Raw genomic sequence first — 25,410 nt, forward strand, 5'->3', positions numbered from 1 at the left:
TTTAATATAAGTTATTCTTGTGTCTGATACAGTTTCCAAAGTTTTCAAAGTCAAAAGCACCATTTTCAGGTTACTAAAAATGGTGCGACATAGAAGGGTACTGAAATTTTGAAGTACCACTAAATATGGGTGCATGAGCTGTTTACAACCTTTGAGCCCATTCTATTTCTAACTTCATTTTTTTGTTTCAAAAACTGAACAAAATGACAATTTAATTACATCTTTTTCGGTAATGGTGAGATTTCGTGTACTTTACTAGCAGGGACATCTTCAGAAAATTGTATAAGACTAAATGATTTTGAACAACAACAGTATATAATGGGATATTATTAAAATTTAAGTAGGGACGTTCTTAAAATTTTTACAAAAACAATAAGAATATTTTCAAAATTTTCATAAAATGTATTAATAACTTTGTAAATAAATAAATAAAAAATTCAATGAGGGGGCTGCCCCCACTAAACCCTTCATTGTCTCAGCAATTGCAGCACATGGTAAGAGTGTGAGACACATCATGATGGTCCAATTTCATCACCAATCATGCAATCTCTACTTTTCTCATTAGCTCAATTTTCCAAAAAATAAAAAATAGTTGTTGCGAATTATAAAAGTTATCACCATACTTTATTCCGTGCATGAATTTATTTTGTGAATATATTTAAAGTCCATCTAATACGGTATTATTAAAAAGGAAATGTAGAGAACAAATGAACATTCATATATAAATATAGATATATGTGGTAACTATATTAGCATCGATTTTTTCACTTCGTAAAAGGATAGTGATTAATGATATAACAAGTGTGACAATATCATTAAACTTTTTTTTTTTTTAGTTAAAGCAATATCATTAAACTTGTTTTGGGAGAATGCATAATTTTTTTTTTTTTACTCAAAAAAATAAAAAAAAGAAATATTAATGGCACTTTGAAGATGAATTTCACACAAAATATATCAATTTTTTTTTTTTTTTACTCAAAAAAATAAAAAAAAAGAAAAGAAATATTAATGGCACTTTGAAGATGAATTTCACATAAAATACATCAACTGTGATTAAGGGGGGTATGTGATCGGTAGAAAGTACATGGTCTCACATAATCTAATGATTTTTGCACAAAATATATTAAATGTGATTATTTGACACTTTGTAATTGGTCGGAACTGCATGCACTACCAAAAATTTATTTCATTGTTCCGGATTATGTGATTCCCAATTCTAACCAATTAAATACTGTCACGTAATTAAAAAATTAAATAAAATTAATATATATTTAAATTATGTGACAATATATAATCTACGTGGTCCCAGACACATGTCCTCTTCTGCACATAGCAGTATACTATACTGAAGCTTTTGATGGTAATGTTACCAGAGCACGTCCCTCAGTACCTGTTTATGCCACCACTACTATTATTCAGAATCTGCATTCTATATCTCTCTCTTTCTCTTTCTCTTTCTCTCTCTACAAATATATATAGATGTAAATTGAATATGGAGCATATATTTGGGGTTTAAGCAAGAAGTAAGGCGTAGCGGTGAAGGTATATCCTTTAGAAGATAAGCTTAAGAGGTATGTTATCTCTTTTTTTTGATACATGTTCATGTTCAAATTTCAAACTCATAAGTTAATGTTTGTTTTGCATATTGAAATTGCTTTTATGGAATTCACTAGAGGCAATAAATGCATCATTTGATTCCAAAAGCAAAAGTAGGTGTGTTGAAAATGCTAACATGTTGTTTGGTTGGCATTTCTATTCTTGTTTTGTTCTTCATATTTGCTTTTCAAGAGCAGGACAAACACTTTGAAAAATGCTTAATCAAATACAGTAACGATTTAGGGTTTTGCTTTTGATAAAATGACTATGGATAAGTATGAAAATTTCTACTTTTTTTTTTTGTTAATCTGCCATGTATACTAGGCTTCTAATAATTACCAACCTATAAAACAGTGTAACAATGGCTTAAATGCAGTCTTCAGATGGTTTTAAGTTTAGTGGAATGAGAAGTTTGTCAATGGAAATGGGGTCTGAGGAAGCTAAAAGATTTTCAGAAGTCGATTCAAGAGACATGTACAGCAGAGTTAAACTTAGGGCTGTGAATGGTAGGATTTGTGCAGGCAGAGATGGTAATTTGGCTGTCGAAAATGTCAAATCATTGAATGATGGGTCGAAGAAATCTAGGGTTTCTGATGAGGTTAATTCTGTGGGGATTCATAGGAAAATGGAAGATGTGGATTCTGTAATTAATACTAAGAAGTTGGCAATTAGTGGGAGTAACAATGAGAACGCCACAAAACGCATTAAGTTGGTTAATTCGGTGGTGGTGGATGGAGGGCAAGCAGAGATTTCTTCTAGAGCGAGAAAGGGAAACAGAGGAGCAAGAGAGGGAAATGCCATTTTGGATTTGATTGATGCATCTAGAGAAGAAAGATTGAACACTTCGGGATTAAAATATGAAGTGGGGGATCTGGTTTGGGGAAAGGTTAAATCACATCCGTGGTGGCCAGGGCAGATTTTTGAAGAAGCATTTGCTTCTCCTTCAGTTTTTTCTACGAAGAGAGAGGGACATGTTTTGGTTTCGTTTTATGGTGATAACAGCTATGGATGGTTGAAACCGGCAGCTCTCATCCCTTTCGATGTTCATTATGCTGAGAAATCAAAACAGACAGATGATCAGCCATTTTTAACTGCAGTTGAAGGGGTTGTAGATGAAGTGAAAAAAAGAGCTGCACTTGGCTTGGCTTGTTGTCACCAGTTCCTTTCTAATTTTCGGCCTACAAGTGTTCAGGGTTTCTTTGAAGTTGATGTGAGGGGCTATGAACCTGGAGGTCTGTATTCATTGAAGCAAATTGGAAAGGCTAGAGATGATTTTCAACCATTTAAGACACTCTCTTTCATACGGAAATTGGCATTAGTGCCTCGAAGTGATGTTCAAAGAAATGTCAGCTGGATGAAGAATGTAGCTCAAGTTATTGCTTATCGAATGGCAGTGTTTGAGGAGTTTGATGAGACCTATGCTCAGGCATTTGGGAGGAAACTAGTAAGGGCTAGAGATTCAGTGGTGGTTTTAAAGGACCAGGAGAAGGTGTCATTGCAAGGTATGACTAATTTGTTTTTTCTTTACAGGTTTTCTAAGGATTGTGTTGTTGCATTATTTTCTTTTTTGCATGTTTGCCTGCATGTGTGTGCCATGAGTCGTTTTCTTGCTTAGTTGCCTTGTTCAGAACATAAAAGAGTTATGTGCCACCTAATGCATTGGTCTTGAAGGCAGTTAAGGACTTTGACAGAGAGTTATAATAACTAGATTGTCTGAAATTTACACCTTTGAGTTTTATTAGTAGTTTTTTTCAGCTTAAACTATGGTTTCAATCTGGAGATATATATATAAATATATATATTGTTTGCTGCTTAGTTTTGGATACACGCCAGCAATTGCAGTGAGTTGAGCCAGCCATCCAATTATCACTTTGCTGTTCAACTTATAACCCCCTTACTAATGGTGCAACACTGATTGTTGCACTTTTACTGATTAAGTCATTTTCTAGTAATATGTTCTGAGTCTAGCTGCAAGTTTTTACTCCTAGTCTTCGAGTAATTATATATATATATATATATATATATATGTGTGTGTGTGTGTATATATTTTAATGGCATTGGAAAGAATCTGAGTATAGATTCTTTTTCATTAGTTACTTCAAGTTTTCATCCTTGCATTGTATGTTGATTCGTTGAACCTTAAGGATGGAATTTCCATTGAAATGATTTGGGTTTTTTATCACTACAATTGTAATTATGCTCTACTTCCTCCTTGACAATTGCCTTCAATTTCTGGCCAATGCCCGTATAATTGATACTCGTCGAATTCACTGATAATTCATGGTGGCCTTGTCAAATTGGAGTCATTTGGTTGACTGATTCTCAATATTACATTTCCTATACAATTTTAATTTTTGCAAAAGCAATTGTTCATAATTGCTTTAGCATGTCCTGGAATCACTTTGACAAGGAACCTATCATATGATGCAGTTTGATATTATCTGGTTACAGAGGGTAGACATAAACTGAAGTAAATTATAAGGAGGTTTCTTTTAGCTTGATCTTCGATGTGGTTTGTGTTGTCTTGTCAGGAATTATACATTTATACAGTAGCATTACAATTGACCTAGAGTATGTTTTTAACAATTTATTAATGTTACTGATATAATGAACGGATAATTGTTAATTGTACTTGTCTTGCCTTAGCTCTGGGTTACCAATGTCAGTCATTAACTACCCATGTTGACTGTATACATCTATTGCCATATGCAGCTTTGATTCACTCTGAAACAATAAAATTCCATGAATAGTTAAGAGTTGTCACCACTTCGAAACAGCTACATTTAGACATTATCCAAATGCAATTCCTCAGCTGTGTACAAGTTATGACCAAAAGTATTTTTTACAAAGTGAAGAGCACAATTTTCTTTATTGGTTCTTAGGAAATGGAAACAAATCACTATGGAGCTTGGAAGCATGGGTTATTTTATCGAATTAATTGTTTTAGTTGACATCTCATTGCATAAAATGTCTTCATAAATTATCATTTTCTAAATTCTAGCATAGGCAGACTCACAATAAGATTGCATTAATTTTCTTAAATGGCACATCTTTTGGCTCATCGATGATATATTGTTTTTCATGTCATTTTAAGTTTGGTGTGCATTCATGCCATTCAGAATGTTCAATTTGATTTTTTTTTTTGCCCAAAGTTTTGAACTTGTTCTTGCTTGCAGCTTTGTGATTGACATGTGAGCTTTTCATGGGTTTGAAAATTAATGTGTTTGGGCACAAAAGCACAAAATGGTTTGGAACTAATTTCCCCAATGCATTATTTGGGAAATTCAAGGAGACTTGATACTCCAGAAGTTTTAGGATTTTTTTTTTGACACCCTTTGGTAGTGGATGATAGGTTTTTGTTACTGTTCTGCATATCTTTGGGGTCTCTTTGAACTGTTCATGCAATTTACTTTATGGGTGCAAGCACATTATTAAAATCTTAGATCTCCATTAGGGAAGTTTGTATTCTGTTGTTTTAGGGAGGGTTTAGGGGGTGCCTTTGAGTCCATTCTTGGTCTCTAAATAATGTGGATCTTCTCACATAGTGCTTTGGTGCTTGTTGATTGAAGCACACTCTAGACTGGAGCCCTTTTGTTCTCTTTCATACAGTGCATTTTGTTGCTGCAGACCTATTGAGTAGTCAACCCATGATTGCTGATGTCCTAGGCGAAAGCAAGGGTTCTATGAAGCCTGTAAACGTGGAGGCAACGCCGAAGAAAGACAAGATTCTTTCCAAATGGAGGGATGAGCAGAATGTTACAAGAGATCATCGCTTGAGCAAGGGCTCTGTAGATCATATCTTGCAAAAGGGAGCTCCTCCTTCTGCCATGACATCTGAATTCTCAGGGAAATACAACCCACATGGATTTGTTGTCAGGGATAATGCGACTCCGAGTCCTGGTTGTGTAGGCAGAGAAGCTTTGACTAAGGATAAGAAATCAGTACTTGTAAAGGCTACTTCAGTTGATGGTCAGTTGAACAAGGGTAATGTCAAGTCACCAACTGGATTCTCAGTTGATCCAACAACACAGTCGTCAACATACACCAAAGATTTTCATCGTGTTAGTTTGTCGGCAAAATCAGAATCCAGTGGTCCTCAGGAGAAAGGTGAGGAGCTAGTTGGCATGAAACCATATAGGATGGAATCATCAAACACATCTCAGTGTTTTCAAAATTCCCTAAAACATGAGCTACAAACGGTGGACGTGACTTGGGAATTATCACCTCTGGATGCCAAGTGTCATAACAAATTTCTTGTTACGAGTGATAATGCAGGTGACCAGAAGCCAAACATTCTTAAACATCCTGGGAAACACTTGCATCTAAATAAATCTGATATAGGAGAGATGAAGATGAAAGAAGAATCTGTCCCAGAGCAAAATCAGAAATGCCTCAAAACTAGAAGCATCAACGAGTTAACAAGAAAATTAGATAGGAAATCCTGTGGAACTGGTTTGTGTCAAAGAGAAAATTCACAGATCGACCAAGAGAGAAAAGGGAATGGAAACTTTAGCACCGTATATTCTGATTTGGGAAATTTTGAATGTGAACTTTCTGTATTAGTTAAGGATCTGTTAGTTCTTGCCCGGGATCCATTTTATGGGCTGGAAATCAACATTCATGAAAATGTACAGCATTTCGTCTTGCGATTCCGATCTCTTGTTTATAAAAAAAGCTCAAGTTTAGCCCCTTCAGCAGAGGCTAAAACGATGGATATTGGACTGATCAAGTCTCCTAACTGTAATGTGGCCACTGAGACCCCTCGTCATGTGAATATAAAGGACTTGCCTTCCGCCTTTAAACCATTAAAAAAGCGGTTCAGACTAGATGATCCTGCACAGGCCAGTGAAAATCATGGCACCTTTTTTTGCCAGGAAGAGACATACATGAAGAGGCTAGATAGATCGAATGAGATGAATTCATTGACTGCAGAAATGAAGGATGGTGATCAGAAGCATCCGAAGGTCCAAAGAGAAGATGAAAAAAAGATCGGGGTGATTGTCTCTGCAAATCCAGTAAAAGATTCTCCCATGAAACAAGAAACTGTGACTGGGGCTGCTGAACCAACAATGCTGGTGATGAAGTTTCCTCCTCATACAGGATTACCTTCAGTTTCAGAGCTAAAAGCAAAATTTGGACGGTTTGGATCCCTTGATCAATCTGCCACTCGTGTGTTTTGGAAATCATTAACATGCCATGTTGTGTTTCAGACCAAATATGATGCTCAGGCAGCATACTATCACGCACTTCAAAGCAGAATCCTGTTTGGCAACCGAAAGGTACATTACCATTTGCAGGCCTTGGATGTTTCAGGATTAGGGTTACTTGAATCAGGCAAGTGGCTTGATGAAGAAGCTTCCGGTAAGTTTCCACCTTTGAGGTCCACGAGCGCTAGAGATTCAGCTGGTGAAATAAGGTCTACTGCACTGCAGCAGATAGCTATGCCTCCAGGGGTCCAGCTAAAGTCATGTCTGAAGATGCCAACAGAAGATGACAAGGAATCCTCACCAAGTGTCTTGACTAAGATCTCGCGTGTAAAATTTATGTTGGATGGGGATGGAGATGACAAGGGAGGGAAACTTTTGCTTGGTAATAGCAAAATCAACAACTCTGTCGGTGGTGATTTTTCCAATGTTAGTGCATCATCATTTTTGTAGAAACTTCAATAACAGCACTGAAATCTTTCCAAGGACCGACTCTTGGACCTTGCCGCCTCACTTTCTTTTTTCTTCCCATATGCTGGATTTGCAGGAAAATGATAGAATCAATCACTTTGTGAATGTTATTAACGAGAAGTATCACCAAGTGGAGGCGAGGAACAGACACACTGATCACACCACCACTGGCACCACCCACGTAGACATCTCCCACGAGATGCTGAACCTTTTAAGGAGTTGCAGTGACATTGTGGCTGATGCGAAGCGTTCATTTGGATATGTTCCTTACCATGCTCTCTGATGATGACTTGCACAATTCAACATCATGATTGGACTATGCACGCGTGCCATTGATTATCTCCTGCACAGCCAATCTGCAATGATATGAAGGTACAGGTATATAGTGAACCAAAAATATATTAATGGGACAAAGCTAAGACTTACATAGGCTCTGGATATTGGTATAGAAAGAGCAATACAGATAGTAAAAGGAAATTTATGAACCTAAAATTTTAGAAAACATATAGATTGGAAAAAGATAGAATATAGTAATGTTTTTATCTATCTTTAGTTGTTTATATTTTGTTTCAGTTGTTGAGAACCTGAGATACCGCATATATAAGTAATTAGAAGGAAGTTATAGGAGAAAGGTTTGACGCCTAATATTTCTCTGTTTAGACTTTAGTCATGTGAATGATTAGTTGCTTTCAATCTTCTGGGATTTATATTGTAGATATCATATGCCTCGATGCATCTAAATCTATTGGTTTAGCTGATTTTTGTGTTATTGAGATAGAGCTATACCATACATGATGCATGGAGTTGAATGATTTGTAGCGTCCAGTGAACACATATAAATGTTAAAGCTCGTTGTTGTTGTTGCTGTTTTTTTTTTTTTTTTTTTTGGCGACAAGAATGTTGGTTTGTTGATTATGTATTTTCATGCCTTGTTTGCTTGAATATTCATAACAGGGGAACAAAGGAAGTGACAATGAAAATGGTGATGAAGGGGGGGAGGAAGAAACCTTTCCCGCCACTTGCCCCTTTAAAAAAGCAGCTTTCCCACTAACCAAACTCATCTTAGACTCGTTGGTACAGGAATGTGAAACTATGGTGGGACTAAGTTGCAACTTGTCCCACTTGTACCAACATCCCAGGAGGACCTTTTTTATTGCGCCTTTTTCTTTCTTCAAGTGTAATGCATACATGGACCCTGCTCCTATCTGGCACATTTTTTATTTAAGTTTTTGTGCAATTATGGCTCCTTGTTGAGCGTTTAGGTAACACCTTTTTTAGGTAGAATTTTTTTTATTTTTTAGTGTTTGTTAAAGGTTTTGAAAGTATTTTTAAAAAAATATTTTTGATGTCTGACTTTAAGAAGTATTTTAAAATTAAAATCAAAATTCTTATTTGAGTCATTGATTATTCAATTTTTCTCTTATTATCCATTAGTCTAATTATTTTTATATTAGTAATAATAATTATTTGACAAACAATATAAAAAAAATAATCAATTGATTTTTGAAAAATTGATAAAGAAACCAAAACAAGTCTCTCTATCATCAAATGCAACAAGTGAGCTTTTTTTTTTTTTCTTCACTTTACATATCACTTTTTAAGGTTTTAGAAAGTAATAATATACGGCAATAATAATGATAAAGAAAATATAATAATAAAAGCAAATTGAAGAAACAAAAAAAGAAAAGAAATTATATTATTGTTGTTAAAGAAAAGATTGACCCTGTGCCTCTCACCTCATAATAGGTGTTGGCCTATTAGCTTTTTTCTTAATAGATGTTTTTTTTTTCGGTCACTAATCTTAGTCTCTTTCTCTCTCTAGACTCCCTCTTTATTTATCTTATCTCTTTCTAGACTGCCTTTTGGCCACCATGTAAATCTTCCATGTACTTGATTGATATTTTTTTTTTTTAGTTGGTACTCACACAGACATCTCTTTTGAGACTTGAACCCTTGATCTCCTTTTGGGAAGTAAGAGGTTGATACTGCTAGACCACTGGCCCGTTAATTACTTGATTGATATTTTCAATGCCTTATGTTTTTGTTGAAGAGATCTAGAGTGAAATTGAAAACAATTTTTGGAGGATTAATTGATAAGTTGTTTTGGCTTAGTTTTGAAAAATTATTTTCTTCGTAAGAGATTTTCTTTGAATTTGAGACTACCAAATTTTGAAAAACATGCTTAGACAAACGAGTCTAATTGAGAATGCAACACTATTAAAATAATGAGGGGAAAAGTGTTGCATTTTTGAATTGTATCTCAATGTAATATATTGTACAAGTGTTACATCATAATTGTAAATGCTTTAAACGTGTATCCTTCATGAGTGTTGCGTCGTCGGACTTGAAATGTATATATCATCATCTTGAGCACTAGAGAGAATCTTGATGCATTTGAAAGCACTCTTTTTGACAACCTTGATGACATCCTTGTGGTCACGGCAATGGACGATCAATATTCAACCCACATTCAAAGCCCACTAGAGAAGATGGAATACAGTCATATATATAGATATATTTTAAAGTCACATAATTTTTTTGAATGGGTGAAGTTTTGACATTTTGTTATAATTCAAGTCTCAAGCTCTTTGCGTTTTATTTCTCACTGATTTAAATCTTACATTTTCTCCAATCACTTTCTGTGATTTAGATTTTCTCCACTCTTGCTCCCTGCACTTGTATAAATTGAATATACCATCAAATATGCTATAATATCTTTTTCAATCTGCTTTTTCTTTTTAGGTTTCTTTTTCCAATCTCAAAACATGACCAAGTAAGGTGAAATGTCCATAAATTTTTTTTCCCCCAATAAATGTCCATTCGTAGAAAAATCAATTGGTTTATCAATTGGGTAATTCTGATTTCAGTTCTGCCATTGTTTTCTCAATTTTGTATAGTAGTCCCTAGTCTCTATTCGATTATTAGGTTTCTAGTACCTAAATTCATTAAAATTGTTCAAACTTCGGGTTAAACATTCTAAGAAGTCCTTAACCATGGTTAAAACTTAGTAATTAACCACCAATCAATTTAACCCAACCATGGTTTACGTCTCATCGCATTAACCGGACCACACGGTCAGACTTGACCGTGTAAGAGTTGACCTCACCTTTAATTGCTTCGTAAATAATAACCTCCATAGGTGTTGGGTTTGGTATTTGGGCATATTCCTCTCTGCTACATCCGCCTCTCTCTCTCTCTCAAACTCTCTCTCTGTATATCTCTTCTAGTATATCTCTCTCCGTCGAGCTTTCATTTCTCTGATTCGGATCAATATGGAGTACCGTACCTTAGAAATCAACGTTGTCTCCGCAAAAGACCTCAAGAAAGTCAACTTCATCACCAAGATGGACGTGTACGTCGTCGTTTCGATCGCCGGCGACTACAGCACCAAGCAGAAGACCATCGTCGACAGAGACGGCGACGACAACCCCACCTGGAACTTCCCCGTGAAATTCACCATAGACGAGTCGGCTGCCCGACAGAACCGCCTGACCCTCGTCTTCAACCTCCGTTGCGAGCGTACCCTTGGCGACAAAGACGTCGGAGAAGTGACCGTTCCCGTCAAAGAGCTCCTCGACGCCACCGGAGACGATAAACCCGTGCAATTCGTGAGTTACCAGGTGAGAAAGCCGTCCGGAAAGCCCAAAGGTCAGCTGAGCTTTTCCTATAAGTTCGGCGAGAAATTCGCCGGAGCAACGGCGCCGGCGGAGAAGAAATCTGATCAGCCCATCACAGCCTATCCCGCCGTTGCTCCGGCTGTGGGGACCAGTTCATTATACCCACAGGTGGCTGGGCCAGCAAGTGGTGGTCCGTACCCCGGAGCATATCCTCCTCCACCGCCGGTTGCTGGATATGGATATCCACCGCCGCCGCCATATGGTGGTTACCCACCTCCTCCACCACCACCGGGTTATGGGTACCCGCCCCAACCAGGATATGGATATACGCCACAACAAGGGTATGGGTATCCACAAGTGCAGCAACCGCCGAAGAAAAATAAGCTCGGGTTAGGGTTGGGAGCTGGTTTGCTGGGTGGAGCGATCGGAGGTTTGTTGATCGGTGATATGGTATCGGACGCAGCGGATTTTGATGGCGGGTGTGATTTTGATGCTGGGTTTTGATTTTAGTTTATGTTGGTCTGAGATTTTCATTTTCGCGTGTTTGGACTTTGTATGACGTTGATGTTTTGATTATTGTATCTATCTTTTAATCTTATATGATAGCATTTTTTTTTTTTTTTTTAGCATTAAGGTCTTACCGTAGAGGGAGGGTTCTTGAAGGTGCTCTATGTAGTAGATTGTAGATCCAAGCATGTTATTAAAAATAATAATAATTTTTTTAAAAAAAATAGTAATAGCACACACTTATGATCCCAAGTGTCGCTCATTTTCTTTTCGCTAGTCCAGTTAACTCCTAACTTTTTAACAATTGTCAGGTAAAAAAGTTAAAAAATAAAATAGATAAAACTTTTTAACAATTGTCAGGTAAAAAAGTAAAAAAATAAAATAGATGATTCAGTTCAATTGGGGGAAAACAGCTACTTAGCTCCATTGATTTCGGCCAACCTTCACTCGTACCATATAGCTGCTCATAACAGAAACAAACTAGTGAAGCCCGGCGAGTCGCGGAGACCCATTCTGGCTAGCTTCACAAGGTTCGGTTCTGAGACCTCCTCTCTTTTGTGAGTAGACATCTAATATGGGGCTAGCTTCACAAGGTTTGGTTGGAGACCTCTTTTTTGTGAGTAGACAGATATAGATAATATATAAAAGGAATATGATTAAAAATGATTTTAGAAGACTCAGAAATAAAAAGTCTTAGTCAGACAAAGTTTTTGAAATAGATAATTAATATGAGACGGAAATAGTATATCATTCCCTTGCTCAAGCTCTAAATCATTTAAACCCATTTCCTCATTCCCTTCACCAACCCTAAAATCTGGATCCAAATTCAGTTTTGTTGATGATTTTTGCGTGGCTTTGAACAACAGCCATTATTGCCTCGACATCCGGCGGCTCCTCCTCTTGATCCGCCACTGACGAGTAGCGACTCTCTCATTTTCCTCCAAACCTCCTATTTCTCTCTTTCTATATCGATCCAGAGAGTTTTGTGTCACATCGAATTGGATTCACAAGTATTGTTGAAAGTGGTATTTCAAATGGCCAGTTTGGGAATCAATATATAAATATACAGTAGATTTTCATGATTTTCGCCTTTAACCTTCTTAAATCCATGTTTTTAAAAAAAAAAGTAGATTTGACTTCATGATTTTGGTTTTTATCACCACAAATTTATTTATTTTTTAAATAATCCCTATATATATATATATGTGTGTGTATATATAACTTCTATTGATACTTTCTAATTGTTTCTATGTTTAGGATCTTTGAATTTAGACAATACTACATCCTCACTATTTAGGTTGAGTTTATCTTTAAATTTAGACAATAGTAGGTCCTCACTGGTGAGGATTTACAATATAAATAAATATTTATATTTTAATTACTAAATCATAAATAGTAAAATCAAATTATTATATCTGATTTGGTAAGTGAATATCTGCCCTGCTATATTTGATTTGGTAATTAAAAATTATATGTCCATTTATTATTTAATTTGGTAATTATATCTCTACATCAATAGTAAGTATATTGTAAATCCTCAAGGACCGAAGTATTGTCCGGTAATTATTTTTGGAAAAGGAAATGGTTGGGAATGTCTCTAGCATTTTCCATAACAATTTCCTTTCCATTTCCTAGAAATGGATATTTCTGTGGGAAAAAAAAAAAAAATGAGAATACGTAGAAAGTAGAGGAAACGTCAAAAACAGAGGCCCAAAAAACGTGGGCGTGGAAAAAGGACGGAAGGATCCAAACAACGTCTTGGAAGTACAACATTTTGCTTGTCATATTAACATGGAACATGACATGGTATTCTTTTTCCATGAACAAGTTTGACACTTAAAAAACTCCATTTACTATTATTTGATATAAGCTCCTTTTCATGAGGTGGACAAACTAACAACCGAAAGGCCAAGCATCGTTTGAGATGGCCTTACTACCAACATCCACTATAATACATACATGTATAAAACATATTTGTCATTCATTATTATCAATATGTAGTACTATATATTAATCTCAACAATAATATTAGAGTACTTTTAGGTTTGTTGACAGGTGGGTGAGACCTGATGTATAAACAAGTGAATAATCAATGTCTAAACTCAATTAGTCCATCTAGAAGATATTTTGAGTGTATATATATATATATAAATTTTGATTAAAAAAAAAAAGTCAAGAGTGAATAATTCACAACTTCGATTGTTTTAATATAAGTTAAGATAATCACTCACATCAAAGCAGTCCGTCCCACTACTTTAAAATTATTTTCCAATAAATTTTTGTTAAAACCTTATGTTTAGCTTCCATTGGTCCAACAATTGTTATCAGAAACTTGTAGTGGTGAACACGAAAAATTCAAGAAATGAAATAAAGAAAAGTAAAGAGACTTTTTACAAGGTAAAGTTACACATGTACTTTAAGTTAAAGTAATGGTGTATTTTAGTGTGCTTTTTTTTTATCCTTTAATATTTGAGGTGTTTGTTGTTCCCAAAATTATTACCAATCCTGCCCAAAAAAAAAATCTAATGCTGCAAATCTCAGAATATAAAACCAATAGATGTTATACATTCATACTCCATATTAAGTAAAGAATAAAATAGGTTGAATCGTTCTCCTCACTTTCTATAGTCCACCAAAAATGAAAATACAAAAATAAATAATAATAATTTAAATATAAGAGTGTGTGTGAGAGAGAAAAAGTAAAAATTTGGAAGTAAATTTTCGAATGCACTAGGCAAGGCTTTTAACAAAAATTGCTGCTTCAATTTCTGCAACTTGTGATTTTCAAACAAACATGCAACAATTTATCCCTACGATATTGGATTGCATAAGTGATACACAATTAACATAAAAATCACTTATAATAAAAATAAATAAAAAATTTAAAATTTCAAAATCACTAATAATCATCTATAATTGATTCACTTTTTCTTTATTCATAGTTAATGTGTTCGCTTTTATCATTCTCTCTCGTATGCTTATGACGACCTTTTATGCGTGTAGTCTTGTACATAGATCACACATCACAAAGAGATAATTGTAATAACAAATTCGGGAAAAAACTAATGAGATGCAACTCACTATAATTGCTAAAAGCTTTCTTTCATGTTATAAATTGTGCAGTTTGATCACATGAAAGTATTTTTTAAATGTTTTTTGAGTTGATTTTTTTAATAATGAGACCAACCATTATTTTTCATGCTAAAAATATATTAATGTAAGCTCCACCTAATGATAACTTTACTCTACAAATACTTTACCCAAATTAAGAAAACTCTACAAATACAAATAACAATTTCTTAATAAATTCTTTTATATTTTTCATCAAATAAGGATACGTGAAATTACCATATATCTATACATTGTCACAAAATAAAAAAATAAAAAAATAAAAATTCCCCATAAAATCAACCTGGAAGATGGAACAAGTATACTACAAATTAAAATAATAATTTTTTAAATAAATTATGCCATAGTTAAAAGGGCCGCGTGTGAATAACCCCCCCGTAGTATTCATATTGAGGGTATAACCCCTTACCATTTGTTAACCACCCCTTTACATAAAAATAGGTATAAATTAGCCCCTTTTGTCTGTTCAAAACTGCAAATAGACTTAAATACCCTTTTTCTATATGATTTTAAAAAATAATTAAACTAACATGAACTGTGAAAATACAAAAGAGGCCAAGTCAATACAACGTCGTTCATAGTTAGGGCATTTAAGATGGCTCGATGTCTTGATGTCCTTTATATTCTCACTTTATGCATAAAACACTCTCTCTAAAACATAATGTCTCTCTCTACAACAAAATAAGATCTAGGTTGTGTGCCGACTGCATATTCAATTTTTAGGTTCTTCACAGCTCTCCACAGCCATTCAGCCATTGTCGCCCACTGCTCTCCATAGCCCGCCATCCATCACAGTCGCGAACCGCTCGCCCATCGCCGGATTTGTCTCGCAGACCACTGTTCCTCTCACGGCCGAGCCCTCCACCGAGCTCCCCACTGTCCATCACGGGCCGAGCTTTCCACCACCATTCCGCGCTCTCTACCGCAAACCGTCCATCTCCGTCACCGTCTTTGCTGTTCAGCCCACCCGTCTCGCCGTCACAAATTGTTAAATTATAAAATACATTGAAGAGAGAAATAAAATAGAACAAAGCACGAATATAAAGTGGTTCAACCACTAGGGCTACATACAAAGCCTAAAGGGCTACATCAATCACTTTTTATTATGAACTCTCTTAATCATATTTACAAATACACACCTCTATTTATAGGTGAGTTGGAAAATAGTTGTAAATAAATAATAGCAAAGACTTGCTTTACAAGTATTTTTGTTTTACAAGAATATGATTATAAAGGAAAGACTTCAAAGAAAGTCAAAAGACAAATATAATAACAATCAATCAGTCCTATTAGGAAAATATAGTAATTTTAACACTCCGGTGGAACGTGTATGAAAATAACGTCCAGCTTGCATATCAAATCATGATTGAAACAAAAAATTTTCCAACAATTTGGTAAAGATATACCCAAGTGGACATAGGGTCAGCAAGAGTGAAGAACATGATTCTGAGCACTTCATCAGAAGTTCGGCATATAGCCAACAATATGCATTCAAGCATATAAAAAATAACTCTGCAGCGATAACAAGATGAAAATATATGATGATATTTGGTGTAGAGGCTCCCCTGATGATATGGTCACAAAGAGACTCCTTTGAAGATGTCATTATTCAGTTGACATGAAGAAGAAATGCACGAAATGAGGCAACGTGCAAAACGATGGCAAAAAATCAATAATTTTTGCCAAACACTTTAATAATGGAGAGAAAATCAATCAAGATGAAATGAGCAGAATAATGATCTAGAGTAGGGTACAATAAACCTACTCTGATACCATGCTAAAATATATAAAAACATTGAAGAAAGAAATAAAATAGAACAAAGCACGAATATAATGTGGATCAATCACTAGGGTTTACATCCATGACACACAAAGCCCAAATGGCTACATCACTTTTTATTATGAATTCTCTTAATCGTGTTTAAAAATGCACATCTCTATTTATAGGTGAGTTAGAAAATAGTTGTAAACAAATAATAACAAAGACTTGCTTTACAAGTATATTTACGTTACAAGAATATGATTATAAAGGGAAGACTTCAAAGAAAGTCAAAAGACAAATATAGTAACAATCAATCAGTCTTACGAAAAACTTGTTACTCAAAGTATAGTTTATTTTAACACAAATAACCTGTCTCCACCTCACCGTCACAGCCAGCCCGTCCTCACCACCATCCATTTGGTATTCTTCTACACAAGTTGTGAAGTCGAAGCACAGTGGTTTTTTTGGTAATGTTGAACATCTGAAGATGCTTGGTTGTAAAGATGGGACTTAAGGGAAGGGCAGTGCAATGCAGCGATTTAATTTTGATTTTTGTATGTCATGAACAAGTGCCCTTTGCGCTGATTTATTTTAACTTTTGTATGTCATGAGCAAGTGCAATGGTTCCAACATGTTTTGTTAATGATCAAATTGATTTGTTCCATCAAATTGATTTGTATGGTTTGCAGGTTTAATTGACTTTATTGGGAATGGTTTCCAGGTTGAATAACTTAATGAATGGTTTACAGGTTTCTTTTATGTATGAACAATACAAAATCCATTTTCATTCAATAACAGGTTTCATTTATATATAATTAATAGAAAATCCATTCAATAACCAGCAAACTGATAACAAAATTCAAAAAAGCCATAAGTATTCAACAGCGTACAAGTCCTATAACCAGTTGGAGGAAGAAAGATACGAAAATGGGACGAGAGACAGATCAGGGCCCTGTATATCCATATATATATATATATATATATATGAAGAATATTGTTAGGGGCAATTACTGAATATAAGGTTTTAAAATAGTGCACAAACAGCTATATATATGGAATTTGGAAAAGGGCATTTTTGAAATTTAAAATTTTAAAATAGTCATGTGCATGGCACACGACCAACTAATGGCCATTCTCTGCCGGAAGTTTGACAGGAGGAGGTTAGTTGCAACATTGTTTAATCTAGCGTGGATTTATATGCACAAAATAAATTATAAGAATGTAATGCGCACAAAAACAAAACTACGAGTGTGTTTTCCAGACTTTACCCAAGTTAAAATAATAATTTAATAGCTCTAGTTGCCGAAGGAATTTTTTTAGTAAATTCCTGGGCTAATTCACTTACTAACTTCATGGGCATGCCTTTCAACATTCACATCAGAATAGCCCAATTACCCCACTAGAATGATACCCTCCTGATTCGCAATTCGGGTAAGTTGGGCTGGTTGGAGGTAAAGTTTCAGCCCAACTTAATATACAAAATGTTCTAACTCTAATATAATTTTCCATGCTACTCAATTTCACCTAACTCAACTGAGATTTGGAGTTGGAAAGTCGGGTTAGTCATAAATAATAATAATAGTAATAAGTAAATAAATAAACAAATGTACAAACTTATGTAAATTTTTAATAAATTACAAATAAATTTTAAAAAGTTAACTCTTTTAGATACAATAAATCTCTAACCCTAACTCATGCTCATGATTTTAAGTCAGGAGGATTGTGGTTTTAGTATATAAGGTAAAAGAATAGTAAATATAGCTCTAAATAGGCATAGTATTATTCTAGTAAATTTAATATATGATTTTAAGTCAGGAGGATCGTGGTTTTAGTATATAAGGTAAAAGAACAGTAAATATAGCTCTAAATAGGCTTAGTATTATTCTAGTAAATTTAATATTATTATTTTTCATTATCATTATTAAAGGAGTGATGAAATTATACTCTACACACTCACCAATATATATAGGTATCATCCAAATTGAATAATTGAATATATACTTTTTTTTACTAGATCAAGAAATAAAATTTATGTTGAATAAATTGACTCTTTTGATTCGACCAAAAAGATAAAAAAATAAAATATTAAAAAAATTATCTCTTTTGACATGAAAAAAAAAAATCCCAAAAAAATATTTATTAAAGAAATTATATTTTTTTGTCAACATCCTGAAAAGAAAAGAATAAAAATATGAAAAGAAGAGGATTATATATTTTTTTTATATAAATTGAATAAATAATCTACTAAAAAAAAAGTTATTTTTATTTAATATATTATTTCTTTTGATATGATCTGTAAAAAATTATCAAAAAAAAAATAATAATAACTTTTTTGACTGAAAAAAAGTTAACTTTATTGAGTTGTTAAAAAAGAAAGGAAGCGATCATTTAAAAAAAAACAAAGGAAAATGAATGTTTTAATTATTTTTACTATTATATTAAATAATATTATAATTTCTATAAAATAAAATTATAATTTAAAACTTATATAATTTAGGATCTATAATAAAATTTGTAAAATAGAAAAGATATGTTCCTTTCCTTTTTTGTATCAAACTGTAAACTGTACTGAACAAAGGAAATTCCTTCTTCACTTTCTATTTTCTATCGACACCCCTTCCTTCTTTCTTACCGAAAAGAGGAGAATCCCCCTTAGGATAGGAAGGAACACTCTAGAACTTTCGTCTATATATATATATATATATATATATCTACTGTGCTCACAGAAAGCAAACCTACTCTGAAACTCAGTTACAATCGCCAGCATTGAAACCCTAACATTGAAGGTCAGATAGCAATGACGGATCCTAACTCATCCGCTCCAGACAATGTTCAGTCTTCTTCATCTACAACTTCGTATGTTTTTTAACTGAATTTAGTATACTTACATTCTCATATTGTACTTGTTCTGGATCCCACCTTTTATATGTTTATATGTTTTGAGTTTTGAACTTTTGTGTTTCATAAGCTTTTATATGTTTTGAGTTCGAAGTGAACAATGATTTTGAGTCTACATGGTTATTGTAGAAGAGATCAAATTTATTTATTTTTGATAAGTAGAAGAGATCAAATTTTGAAGGTTACGGGTTAATTAACAGGGGGAAATTGAATTTCTGAGCTTGGAATTTCTTTAAATTTAGGTAAGTTCATATGTGTGTACACATGCATGTGTTTGTGCTCTAGAATAACACAAACTGCTTGACGTGTCAGATGTCTGATAGTAACACAGTTTGGACTCTGGTAGCGCAATTATGAACACTATAGATTTTCATGAAAGAATTTGAATGATCTTTTAGAATTGTTTTACATCCAGTGGACTTGGAAATTAGGCTGCGTACTTCAGAATTGAATACTGAAACCAGCAAAACACATACATCTCTTTTTAGTTTCACTATCAACGATCAAAGCCTATCAAGCTTTAGAGAGTTGTGATAGAACTATAAATAATTTACACTAGATACGTGGAAGACTTTTTGAGAAGGGTAAAACTTTTTGGGGGGCAATTTTATAATTATGCAAAACATGTATATAAATTTAAAACTCCCTTTGTCTCCTAGGGCACACTCATGGCTCCATCATTGGTTGTCAACGAGGTGGGTTTGTTGTTGTGCTCGTCTTGGGTACATAGCTCGAGCTGACATTGACCTATTTATTTGAAGACAATCTTTTCCATGTTGATATTATGAAATTTCTTATGTACCGGTTCAAATTAAAACTTATATGATAATTTGTATTTGTGCTTTGTCATATGGGTTTAGGGAAAGAGGGAAAGAAAGAGAGACCTGTTGATTTACTAATGCGGGTTGTTGGGAGGGGTGGACTGAATGTAGTCCTAAGTTGTAACCTCCCCCACCCCAACAAAAGACTTGAACCTGATTTTTCATGTTTTGTAGGTTAGGATTTTCAGTGCACCACATAATGGCTCCTTCATTGTATGAGTTCAATTTGCATAAATTATTAATTGCTATGGGTTCTCATTCTTGTATGATTTTCCATTGTTTAGAAATTATCTAGTTGTTGGATTTCTATTTATATTAAAACAATTCATCTGTTGTATTAGGAAAAGTAATAAGAGAGATTATTCCACTGCTATTTTGGAACGCAAGAAGTCCCCCAACCGTCTTATTGTTGACGAAGCCATAAATGATGATAATTCTGTGGTTTCCATGCACCCTACTCAAATGGAAGCTCTTCAGCTCTTTCGAGGAGACACAGTTTTGATCAAGGTGATTTTCCTTTTCTGTTTTTCCTATCCAAGGTTGGATTTGCTTTTGAGAGTTTACAAAGAATCTGTCTGTGATACAGGGGAAGAAACGAAAAGATACAGTATGCATTGCTATTACCGATGAAGAATGTGAAGAACCCAAAATTAGAATGAACAAAGTTGTTAGAGCTAACCTCAGGGTACGCCTTGGAGATGTTGTGTCTGTCCACCAATGTCCTGATGTGAAGTACGGAAAGCAGGTTCACATTCTTCCTATTGATGACTCCGTTGAAGGTCTTACAGGCAACTTGTTTGACGTATACCTGAAGCGTAAGTCTACACTGACCTTTTTTTTTTTATCATTATTCTGTTTTCTCATTCTCACTCTGTATTATGTTATCTAATTCATCTCTGATTTTGTTTGATTATTACTTCTTGATACAACAGCATATTTCTTAGAATCTTACCGACCTGTGAGGAAGGGTGACCTTTTCATAGTTAGAGGTGGAATGCGCAGTGTGGAATTCAAAGTAGTTGAGACAGATCCCGGTGAATATTGTGTTGTTGCACCGGATACAGAGATCTTTTGCGGAGGAGAACCCATCAAGCGCGAGGATGAGGAGAGATTGAATGAAATTGGCTATGATGATGTAGGCGGTGTAAGGAAGCAAATGGCTCAGATCCGTGAGCTAGTAGAACTTCCTCTAAGGCACCCACAGCTCTTCAAGTCAATTGGTGTGAAGCCCCCAAAAGGTATCTTGCTTTATGGGCCACCTGGGTCTGGAAAAACTCTGATTGCTAGAGCTGTAGCTAATGAGACTGGTGCATTTTTCTTCTTAATAAATGGGCCTGAAATAATGTCAAAGTTGGCTGGTGAGAGTGAAAGCAACTTGAGGAAGGCATTTGTGGAAGCTGAGAAGAATGCCCCATCTATTATCTTTATTGATGAGATAGATTCCATTGCTCCAAAGCGGGAAAAGACACACGGTGAAGTGGAGAGGCGTATAGTATCCCAACTCCTGACCTTGATGGATGGCCTCAAGGCACGAGCTCATGTGATTGTCATGGGGGCTACGAACAGGCCCAACAGTATTGACCCTGCTCTGAGGAGATTTGGTAGATTTGATCGAGAGATTGACATTGGTGTACCAGATGAAGTGGGGAGATTGGAAGTTCTTCGGATCCATACAAAAAATATGAAACTTGCTGAAGATGTAAGATTCGATCTACTGTTTTCACATTTACTGCTGCACTACTATCGATACTTGAACCAATATGATCTTTTTTTTTATTGATACTGTTTTACAGGTTGATCTTGAAAGAGTTTCGAAAGATACGCATGGTTATGTTGGTGCAGATCTTGCTGCTCTATGCACAGAAGGTGCTCTTCAATGTATAAGGGAGAAAATGGATGTGATTGATTTAGAGGATGAGACAATTGATGTTGAAATATTGAATTCCATGGCTGTGACTAATGAGCACTTCCAAACTGCATTGGGGGCTTCGAATCCATCAGCCTTGCGTGAAACAGTAAGGCTTTATGATCATCTGCGTCTGATTTTAATTTGAAAATATCTGTTTTGAGTGCCATTTGTTTTTAAGGAAATTAGTCTGGTAGAATATATGGAATATATATTTAGTAACTGTCTAAGATTGACAATATAATAATAACACTTCCAAATCAAGGGATTGTCCAAAATAATAGTTTTTGATATTTAGGATCAATAATACAAAAGGACTAAGAGATAGATTATAACATAATTAGTAGAAGTGGATAAGGTTGGACAAAATGTTATATGTGATAAAAGAATATCAAATAAATTTAAAGGACTAGTATTAGGCCAGCTATCTTATTATATGGAGGAGAGCTGTTGAGCTTTTAAAAAAGAAATAAGAATAAAGCATTCATGTAGCTGAAATGAGAGCACCTATTAATGATAGAATAAGAGAAAGTAGAGTTGGATGGTATGGATTTATACAACGAATACCTATAAATGCACCAGTAAGAAGAGGATTAAATCTCATACAAGATGAGAGATAGAGAGATCAACCAAAAATAACCCAATATTATCCACACACACAAATAAATAAATAAATAAAAAATGGACTTTTTTTTTTTTCCGGGTATGCTCCCCTTTTGAGCACCTTTCAATGAAATTTTACTCATTAAATTTTTTATTAGAAATGATTGTTTTTAGTTTGGCAGAACATATCTATTTTTCTGAGCAATGGACTCGTTTGAATGCATGCACAGTTTCTTTTATTTAAGATGTTAAGTTTTCCTTTGCATAAATTGATTATATAGTTCTTTTGAAATTGAGAATTGGTTATTGGCTACTAGGAGTTGTTTCAAATGTTTCCTTGGTGTTGTTAGATAGTCGCATGAACATAACAAACATGGCTTATCTTGGTTGCAGGTTGTGGAGGTTCCTAATGTCAGCTGGGAGGATATTGGTGGATTGGACAATGTTAAGAGAGAGCTTCAAGAGGTATATTTATAATTCATAAGTTCATAGTTTCATTTTTATGTATACTACGAACTATTTTTTTCCCCCTGAATTAATATATTATCTTGTAAATTCTCAAGTTTTCATTTACTTGTCTCTCTCTCTCTCTACTTTAGTTGACTAGATTTTCATTAGTGGTTTTGTTAACTATTTTGCCCAAGATGACTGTGTGATTACATAACAAATTTGTGATTGCTGGCAGACTGTCCAATATCCAGTCGAGCATCCAGAGAAGTTTGAAAAATTTGGCATGTCACCTTCTAAAGGAGTTCTCTTTTATGGACCTCCTGGCTGTGGCAAGACTCTACTTGCCAAAGCAATTGCTAACGAATGTCAAGCCAACTTCATAAGTGTCAAAGGACCTGAGTTACTGACAATGTGGTTCGGAGAAAGTGAGGCCAACGTTCGAGAGATATTTGACAAGGCACGTCAGTCGGCTCCGTGTGTACTTTTCTTTGATGAGCTTGATTCCATTGCCACTCAGGTACCAAATTCTAAGCCTTTCTCAATAAGTTAATCTTTTGGTAACATGAACCGCGTCAGAGGTTGTATGCTCAATTGCTCATTGACTGATATAGAGCTGTGACTTTTCACTTAATTCTTGTTGCATCACATTGATTTACTCCTGCAAATTATTAATCTCAATCATGCTCGACCCTGTCCCTATCTCAGCGTGGCAACTCGAGAGGAGATGGAGGGGGTGCTGCTGATAGAGTTTTAAACCAACTATTGACAGAAATGGATGGGATGAATGCGAAGAAAACAGTTTTCATCATAGGGGCAACAAATAGGCCAGATATTATTGATTCGGCATTGCTCAGGCCTGGACGTCTTGATCAGTTGATTTACATCCCACTACCGGATGAAGCTTCCCGTCTTCAGATCTTCAAAGCATGTTTGCGCAAATCTCCAATCTCCAAGCATGTTGACCTGTCAGCTCTTGCACGGTACACACATGGATTTAGTGGTGCAGATATAACTGAAATTTCTCAGCGTGCCTGCAAATATGCCATCAGAGAAGATATTGAGAAGGTAAAACAAATTTTCTTTAACTTGATGTACCTTAGTTGCGTTAGCTTGCATATGTCAAAATCTATCCATTATTTTGAAGCAATAAAATTAGAGGTAATGAATATAGCTGGTCTAATAACACAATTCGCAAGCTGTTGGCATGACATCTACAAGGGGGAGGTGGGGCCAGTCTGTCAGGGTTCAAATTCTGTCGCCTTCAATTAAGAATTGGCAGATAGGAATGCGAAGAGACAGGCCCTCAGTTGATTGGTCATGGTCGTTTATGTTAGTCATACCCTCCTTTTTCTTTATTTATTAAATTTCAAAATGTCAACATAGAAGTTTGTAACTAACCCACAGCACAAAGCCAGTTGCTTTGTGCACAGGAAGTCAACAGCATTCGAGAGAATGGATATCTTCCAGGTTCATCATTATTTGTGAAATTGTGATTTTATCCCTACTTGAAAACTCGCCCACTTTGTCCCCATGGGGAACCCTTCACCTTCTAAAGATGCACTGCCTGTGTTACAGGGGTGACCTTTGCATAAATTTTTTTACTCCATATCTGCATTTGAGTTTTAGGAACATTACTTTGTTTTTTCTAACCCCACTTTTCGCTTTTGCCCCTTGTATATATACTGATGTTAACACCTTGGGGATGGCAGGATATTGGAAGGAAGAGAAAAAGGATGGAGAACCCTGAAATGATGGAAGAAGATGATGTTGATGATGTCCCCGAGATTAAGGCAGGTCACTTTGAGGAGTCGATGAAATATGCCCGACGAAGTGTCAGTGATGCGGACATTAGCAAGTATCAACGTTTTGCTCAAACTTTACAGCAATCTCGTGGAATTGGATCTGAGTTTCGGTTCTCAGATCATGCTGCAAGGACAGTTGGAACTGCAGACCCCTTTGCTTCTGCCACTGGTGCTGGCGATGATGAAGACCTGTACAACTGAACTGAAGTCAATGCAATCTACAGATTTAGCAGTTGATGTGTAGCATCAACTTCTTTGACAGTAGGGAGGGAGGATATCATAAGTTTATAATACTAGTTAGGTATTGTCCTTCATACTTGTTCAGTCATATGAGGAGTCGTGCAGGCATGATACAATTTGGGGGAGAGAGAGTTAACACAAAGGTCAATTGGGGGATTTAACACTTCAACACAAATGGGTAGTGGTCATTTTATTTTTTAGATTTTTTCAGTCAAATTATATTCCATTTTTCTCTAACAGGTTAGTTATTCAATGCCCCCAACTTTTAAAATTTGACACTTAATATTCTCATATATGCAATTTTGGGGAATATACGAATTGTTTATATATCGTGGCTTGTGTAACTTGTGTTGTGTTATCTGTTATTTTCTTTTTCTTTTTTATTCTTTCTTGGAGGAAAAATC

At 35.1% G+C, this 25,410-nt stretch overlaps 3 protein-coding genes across 4 annotated transcripts; all 3 read left to right on the plus strand.

The window, feature by feature from the left end:
- Window positions 1-1,434: 1,434 nt before the first annotated feature.
- Window positions 1,435-9,349, plus strand: LOC132275277 (PWWP domain-containing protein 1-like). 2 transcript variants are annotated; one of them, XM_059776737.1, is made up of 4 exons: window positions 1,435-1,571; window positions 1,951-3,098; window positions 5,224-7,229; window positions 7,348-9,349. In XM_059776737.1, the coding sequence occupies exons 2-4, from the start codon at window positions 1,967-1,969 to the stop codon at window positions 7,552-7,554; spliced, it is 3,345 nt and encodes a 1,114-aa protein (XP_059632720.1). In that variant the 5' UTR covers window positions 1,435-1,571; window positions 1,951-1,966; the 3' UTR covers window positions 7,555-9,349. The 2 variants fall into 2 exon arrangements, with proteins under 2 accessions (XP_059632720.1, XP_059632721.1); XM_059776738.1 differs by lacking the exon at window positions 1,435-1,571 and having other exon boundaries at window positions 1,631-3,098.
- Window positions 9,350-10,371: 1,022 nt separating this feature from the next.
- On the plus strand, window positions 10,372-11,486 carry LOC132275278 (protein SRC2-like). The gene has a single exon (XM_059776739.1). It carries the CDS (start codon window positions 10,544-10,546, stop codon window positions 11,390-11,392), a length of 849 nt encoding a protein of 282 aa, XP_059632722.1. The 5' UTR covers window positions 10,372-10,543; the 3' UTR covers window positions 11,393-11,486.
- A 7,358-nt stretch (window positions 11,487-18,844) lies between these two features.
- Window positions 18,845-25,318, plus strand: LOC132275279 (cell division cycle protein 48 homolog). Its single transcript, XM_059776740.1, has 9 exons — window positions 18,845-19,142; window positions 20,347-20,512; window positions 20,592-20,820; window positions 20,938-21,704; window positions 21,799-22,020; window positions 22,908-22,979; window positions 23,200-23,481; window positions 23,670-24,029; window positions 24,674-25,318. The coding sequence occupies exons 1-9, from the start codon at window positions 19,084-19,086 to the stop codon at window positions 24,965-24,967; spliced, it is 2,451 nt and encodes an 816-aa protein (XP_059632723.1). The 5' UTR covers window positions 18,845-19,083; the 3' UTR covers window positions 24,968-25,318.
- Window positions 25,319-25,410: the final 92 nt, after the last annotated feature.

This window comes from Cornus florida, unplaced genomic scaffold (assembly GCF_030987335.1).
Source record: "Cornus florida cultivar Cherokee Brave unplaced genomic scaffold, ASM3098733v1 CherokeeBrave_3.0.0_Hap2_Chr09, whole genome shotgun sequence".
NCBI classification, from domain to species: Eukaryota; Viridiplantae; Streptophyta; class Magnoliopsida; order Cornales; family Cornaceae; genus Cornus; species Cornus florida.